Here is a 7,544-nt window from a genome sequence, read left to right as displayed (position 1 = left end):
CCCCCCCCCCCCCCCCTAAAATCCCTACCAGACTTAAAGGGTCTGGTATGAATTGGGGAGGGAGACTCCACACGTTATTCTAACATTTTAGTAAATGTGACTGTGCCCTCAATTTCAAAAGGGAAATGTGAGGGGGTTTAGACCCGATACTTCCCCGAAGCCTGCCACCCCCCCGAAAAATATAAATAACACGTTGTTAGAACGCATGACATGCTTGATTTTTCTTTAAAGAACATTAATTTAACTATGTGGCAGCGCATGGCAAACCATTTTGCTGTACTGCCCTGCGCCGAGATGCTGTGTTGCGAATAAATATATGCCTAGATTGTTTTATCACAGCACACACACCAGCAGAGCACACAAACTTAATTTACAGTTGTGTTCATTTTACTGTTAGCAAAAAAGGCACAATTTAAATTTTACAAATTTGTCATTAATTCAATACAGTTTTATCTTTAAGATTGTCAAAAAAAGTATTTGTGTGCACAGATATTGATTTTATTGGTGTTTACCAGTTTGATATTGAATTGATAAACATTTGCGCAATTATCGCAGGTCCTACAAAATTAGTATCATAATTTTTATTTATTCTACCAGGCCTGCGCTTTCATAAAATGTATGGTTTTGGGGAGGGGGTAATTTACATATGCTAAAAGTCAGTCTAAAATTAAAATAAAAACCAAGTGAAAAACTGGAACAGTGTGGTCAGCTGGGGCTAAAAGCGGTTGAGTGCTTGGCAGCGAAAGGGTCAATGGTACCCCAACACAACTAAAGTAGCCTGAAATGCCCCTGCAGTGCACGGTGTTAAATGTAAACTAACTAAATGGCCATGAGTCATCAGCAGACCATGCAACACAGGTTTAAATTAGATGACCAAATGTCGATACTTACTAGAATGAGGTTCCTGGGGCTACATGTTAAATGAGGCCCACTTAAATATGGTTAACTTCCAAAGATTTGTATTCCAATGTAGGCTGATTTTTTTTTTTCGCTTAGTCGAACCCCCCTCCCCCACATCACTGCCCCAAGTACCATTTAAGAGAACAGAATTTTAATGTTTATACATAAGCTGTGGGATCATCGAGCCATAAATCTTTAATATACAGTATCATTGCACTAAAATTGCAGAACCACGGCAATAAAATTACATTGCCATGCAAAACCAAAGAGAAGCCAAGAAATAGCTTTATACGATGTAATTAGTGTGCTAGAATTGAGCTGATCCAAACAAAATGTGTGCAGCGCCTCAGTGGAGGTAGAGAATGGAGACATTTCCTTTTCTTAGTATGCTGACTACAGCACTGAGATAAGGCATTTTTTTTATTCAGCCGGTTTCCACGCAGTTCTTAAGCACAAAACTGAAAAGAAAGATGCATTATAAATCCAGTTATGATGCATCATATTTGTAGGTTGTTTTTTTCTTATAAAAAAACACTCTGCATCATGTTCTCCAGATGCTTACGAAAATGCAACCCAAAATTGTATTAGTTCTGCAATTTTGTGTATATCAAATAGGCATATGTCATGATGCACTTTCACACCTGACCACTAGAGGGAGAACTTGCCAAAAATAGGCTATTTTAGATTATGTAATATATTCTAATATAATATAATGAATACAAAGCAATGGTGTTACATTTTTTTTTTTTATGAACAGCCTTTTGAAAAACAAAAACAAAAAACACACCATATAGTCACAAGGCATTATTATTATTCATCACCAAGAATTACATAACTTAGTTATACCCACTCCTAGGAAAGGGGGAGGGTGAGAGGAAGAGCAGCAATTAGAAAAAAAAAATTCTGGATCTGTGGCTTGTGGATTTATTTTTAAAGGAGATTCAGGTGACTACACAGCCACCCACAAACCTCTAAACTCAAAATATAGCAACTCTTTGCCCATTGCATGCAGTGTGGGTAATGCATGAACAGGGAGATCAGGACATCTGAACAAGAGGCCCCCCCAATCCCCCATTGTTAATGAACTCAGGAGTGTTTAGTTCTGACCACTTCCAGGGTCAATGTCAGTGCAGTGGAAGTTGAAAGGTTACGAGGAGGATGAGGACACCCAGATGTTGAATTTCTGTGCATTAAATTGCGATTTTAAAATTATTTTTGCCAAAAAATATTGTCTGTCAAACACAGTCACAACTTATGAGCAGTAGTAATGTACATATACATGTACAAGTTTTTGGTTGTAAGATACAAATCATGCAGTAACAGTACAGGTTTAAATTTACAGGTTGTAAAAATCCAAAATCAAGCACCACTTCATGTGGTGACCAAGGTTAACAGCTATCCTGCAAAATACCCATAAATTGGTCACATGCCAGGTAAAGCAATTACCAATACATAGAAAACAGTGAACACCTCTAATTCACAAAGTCATTAAAAACCCAAAGCAACAAAAATCAAACCTTTTCACTTCACACGAGAAACAATCAGCAGAATAGGCGCTGTACCCTTATTGGGTCTAAATCAGGATAAAGCATTAATCTTATTCAGAAAATTACATGCTATGGGTTAAATATCTGTAAATACGATTAGCAAAGAAACAGTACAGCACTTACTCTTCCACGCTGAGCCCATATGGCCTGCCTCTGCCAGAGCTGTAAGCCCCCAGACCATTTGATGAACCAGGACGTGGCATTCTCCAAGGTTCACACAACCAGCTTTGACTGAAACGGGAGAACAAAGAGGTGTTTAAAACCATAACTTCAGCCACAAATGATGTCTCCACTCACTCTGATCCCACACCTATATACCCTCCCAGCTTCTAATTAGTGCTTGAGGTCCATTAACCCATTCACTGAGAAATGCATTCAGCATGTAGTGCAAATAGGCCGTGAATTTTAATCGAAAGGACCTCATACACACTCTTAGCTTGCAGATGCTAGTCTGAAACTTGCTTACAGGGCTATTCACAAAACAAAAGGGTGCAGAGTTTGGAGAAGGCAGGAGAAGTGAATAATCTAGGACAGAATAGGTGATTTGGAAAAATTCTCCAATTCAGCTCACTTTCCAGATAAGCTATGTTGTCCTAGATTGTTCACTTCTCCTGCCTTCTCCAAACTCTTCACACTTTTGTTAATAACCCTGCATGTCTGGACCAGATCTGGAGCAGATCTGCAAACGCAGTGCAGTGCACTTTTGCCACGTTTCAGTGAAGGTTTTTTTTTTTTTGCGTAAAATAGGCTTTCATTCACAGTCCAGAGTGTCCCAGTGCATTTGCATGTGTTTTTGATGCGTTTACATGCATTCCGGACCAGAGAAAATAAGACAATAATAAGTATGAAAATACGTTTGTTTGTTTTTTTGTCTGGTCCGGAAAGGACTGCGCTGGTGTGAACAGAGCCCAGAAATACCATAGGGATATATCGGGATGCTTTTTTGGTCCGGAAACAAACTGTTTTGGTCTGGACATGATCCGGACATGGTGTGAACAAGCCCTTACACGTTTATATGGCAGGTAAACTCAGGAGCAGTAATGTCAGCTGTTCAGATCACCTTTAAGTGTTACATTGCTGTACACAATATTCCTGCAATCCTTTATCTATAGTAACACGTCCAAGAAATAAATAGTAGTGCATTAATAATGCACTTACTGCATTGTAAAGACAGCCTTTTTTTTTCTTCTTTTAATGTTTAATGCAGCTTTTTACAAAGCCACACACAAGAGCAAGCAAAAACATGTATTATAACCGATAGACTCATGCTGCCATGTATCACACTCTACTTTCCTTGCAATGTGGAGCGCCGTGTTTATCAAAAACGGTCATTACGTTTTCTGTGTGTTACAGCTTCTTCACACCATAGCATTGCACTAAGAGCATGGTATTCATGATATCCACTCCTTTGGCGCACGCTATCACACAGCACACTGCATCACACACTCGGTGTGCTGCATTGCCATTCATTTGAATGTCACCCCAACAAACCTTCTTCTGGACGTGTGTTGCAGCGCAATACACTGTATCGCAAAAAAAAGTAGTGCATGCATTACTTTTTTCACCACAGTGAAATAGCGCAAAATATGCTCCACTGCAGGAGGTGTGTTGGGGTGCCATTTAATTGTATCACCTAGCATGTGCACAGTGCGCTGTGCAATAGAGTGTGCTACTCGGATCCTGTCATATAGTGCAATGCCGCTGTGTGAATAAGTACCAGGTGCACTGCCCACCCATTCAAAATTAATCAATGCACAATAACTCGTTGCATTAATGCATGTCTATTCACTAATTACATAGTGTGAATTGGCCTTATATACTGTATATTTTTTTTGTTGCTGAAAAATGATCATTTTATAGTTTTAAACATATAGTAAGAAATATGTATGCAGAAAATGTTACATTTAATAAATATGAACAAGAACAATTATTGGGTATTACACATGTTGTTCGAGTTCAGCTATGTTGTCCTTGATTGTTCACTTCTCCTGCCTTCTCCAAACTCTTCACCCTTTTGTGAATAACCCTGTAATTTTTTTTAATATAGTGCTGCTGCAGAAGATGAATTTTGCAGGGTATTTACAACTATTCACATAAGTCCCTTGTAATTGTTTAATTAATCTACAAGTGATTTTAATTCATTGATGGAATAAATACACATAAACATGGGGAAATTGTATAAATTCCACAAAGAATGGGTCCCCAGTGAGAAGTGAACCTAAAAGAAAGCTACAAGGCAAGAGTGCTAATCTCTTATTACAAGTAAAGTTCAACAACAAAAGAAAAAATTTTCATAACAAATTAAAACATTACTTAGACATTATCCTTCTCTTAGCTGTATTTATGAGTGTTTCATTTTTAAATAAAGCAAATTCATGAAAATGTTACGCAACTATTGTGTTAAAAAAAATCTATAATACGCACAAATCACTTTGATTCTGAATAATGCCACTAAAATAGATTTTTATTCTCTATGGACAATTAATTGTTTGCAGTTCCCATTGTTGGAAAGTTGTACCACACTGTTAAAAAATTAGTATAATATCTGTAGTAAATCAAATCAGTTTTGGTAGGAAGTCTTGTGATTATGAATCTTCTCCAAGACTCAGTTGCTCTGAATGGTTTCTGCTTCTAGTTAATTAAGAGAGCAATTTAATTCTGAGTGTTTAGATTTAGAATTACTGATTTTTTAAGATAGAATGACTTTCACAAGAATTAAAATTAGATTTGCCGATGAACAGGAGGAGTTGCTTGGACTTACCTCACAATGGTTGGAGCTGCACTTCGGGACTGGATACAGATACTGTTTTCTTTCCCTTAATCTTTTGTGCCTGGATCTTATGACTATCACGGGTTCAACTTCTAAGTAACCCTTTGATTTATTTTAATTAGCATGAAAGCTGGAATGATCAGTCCCTTTTATTCTCATCCTCCAAGAATCCATGCCCCCGCTGAGTGGCTTTCATGAAACAAATATGCCAGAATGGTCAATACAGAAAATGGTCATTAAATACATTTGTTTTTTGGCTTGTGTTTTTGTTTTATCACTGAGTACCTAAAACAACTGTTGCACATGCAAAGGTGACATTCTCCTTAAAAATATGAATATGTTACATGTCCACTGAAATCCCTTGTCTTTTTTTTTCACAGGATGAATAGAGTTTAAAGAAAATCTCCAGTAGGGAATAAACTCCCAAGCTGCCAGTGAAGCTTCCTAGCACACACAGTACAGGCTGCATTCCTTGTAGGGCACCCAGCTACCCTGAATACTTGGGAGATCTGGTGTGCAAATGGCATCCAGTTCCCTTGGTCAAAGGGTCTATGACTTGGACCCTGTTTTGTTTTTATTTTTGCCCATCACTCTGACGGCTCCTGGAGTTGTCTTCAGTTATAGTGGGGTTTCACTTCTTAATCACATATTTACACTGATTAGCCATAACATTATGACCACCCGCCTAATATTGAATAGGTTCATGTAGACTCATACCTATTCTAGAGGTGGACAGGGTGCATGGGCACCCTGACCGGTCTGCAGTTTGTTGCAGCCCCATATGCACTATGTGTTGAAACCCTTGTATGTTCAGCATTAACTTTTTCAACAATTTGAGCTATAGTAGCTCTTCTATTGGATCAGTCTACACTGGCCAGCCTTCGCTCCCCATGTGCATCAATGAGCCTTGGCTGCCCATGACCCTGTCTCTGGTTCACTGGTTTTCCTTTCTTGGACCACTTTTGGTATTGCAGACCAGGAACATCCCAAAAGAGCTGCAGTTTTGGAGTTGCTCTGACACAGTTGTCTAGCCATCACAATCTGGCCCTTGTAAAAGTCACTCAAATCCTTACACTTGCCCATTTTTTTGCATCTAACACATCAACATCAGGGATAAAATGTTCACTTGCTGCCTAATATATCCCACCCACTTCTAGGTGTCATTGTAACAAGATAATTATTGTTATTCATTTCACCTCTGAGTGGTCATAATGTTATGGCTGACCAGTTTAGGCCCAGATTTCATGGGTTATTTCTGTTAACAGTGGAAGTAAACCAGAAATAGGTTGGCGTAAATGATCATGGGAATCTGCAACCAATAACAGGCAGCTGAAGGTTGTGTTAAGAGACAGAAAAAGAGGAAGGGCACAATCCTCATAAATTAAAGGATGATTTGATAACAAAATAGCTTAAAAACATCTACAGTATAAGTGACTCAATGTCAGCTTATCAAAGACAATCAGGGAGCAGGAGCAGTTCAAGCCCAACAGTCCACGGCCAGTAGTGGGGCGGTGTGATGGAAGTGTGGGCTGTCAGTAGCTCCCACAGTGAAAGACCCTCTCAGAGATGGTTAGGTGCACAGAATTCTCAATTGCCTGGATGGCCTTAGGGAATGATAACTTTTGCAACTGTTGCTATTGTGAAGCGTTTTGGGGCTCCACCCTTTTCTCAATTATGGACAGAGGCTAAGGGGTTTATTTATAAATAATTTTCAGGGCCCTTCACCCTGCAAATATCTGTGAATGTTCATTTTGGAATAATGCCAAAATGCATGTTCCTAATATATTTTTCCCCGCTTTGAACAAATGTAATATTACATTATGGCCACTAGATGGAGCTGTATTTCCTATGCTCCATCTAGTGGCCATAATGTAATATTATAACACTACATTCAAACTGGGGAAAAAATATATTGAGAACATTCGTTTTGGAATTTTTCGCCCAAAATGAATGTTCATAGGTATCTGCAGGGCAAAAGGCTCTGTGAATTGTGCATTAATAGACCAATAAGTTTTTTAATAAAGGTGTTATTAAATCATCTTTTAATGCATGAGGATTGCTGCCTTGCTGTTTTTTCTGTCTCCCTGTGTGCTGGATCTCCCTGGTTATCAGGAACTGTATGAGTGTGTTCCCTCTTCTCTTCTTCTATCCTGGGCTCATTGTGGATTCTCTATGGACTACTGTTTTTTCTAATTGGTTTGGAAACATGGAAAGAATGTGAAGAGTGATCTCTTTCTTCATTCAAGTCTATAGAGTACAGGAGATTAATCACTTTAATTACTTTCAACTGCATCTTTGTGTGATCATGGAAGGTTATTTGCCCAAAG

At 38.5% G+C, this 7,544-nt stretch overlaps 1 protein-coding gene across 1 annotated transcript in view; it reads right to left on the bottom strand.

Annotated features, from left to right (window-relative positions):
• The window catches only part of MLANA (melan-A), a 12,343-nt gene extending 7,054 nt beyond the window's left edge, over positions 1–5,289 (bottom strand). The window contains exons 1-2 of the mRNA XM_018560301.1: positions 5,209–5,289; positions 2,571–2,678 (exon numbers count right to left, since the gene is read on the bottom strand). Coding sequence (XP_018415803.1) covers positions 2,571–2,650 — 80 coding nt within the window. The 5' untranslated portion in view covers positions 2,651–2,678; positions 5,209–5,289. The remainder of the gene's footprint in view (positions 1–2,570; positions 2,679–5,208) is intronic.
• Positions 5,290–7,544: the final 2,255 nt, after the last annotated feature.

Source organism: Nanorana parkeri, unplaced genomic scaffold (genome assembly GCF_000935625.1).
Source record: "Nanorana parkeri isolate BGI_ZX_2015 unplaced genomic scaffold, ASM93562v1 scaffold447, whole genome shotgun sequence".
NCBI lineage: Eukaryota > Metazoa > Chordata > Amphibia > Anura > Dicroglossidae > Nanorana > Nanorana parkeri.
This window is presented reverse-complemented; position numbering and strand designations above follow the sequence as displayed.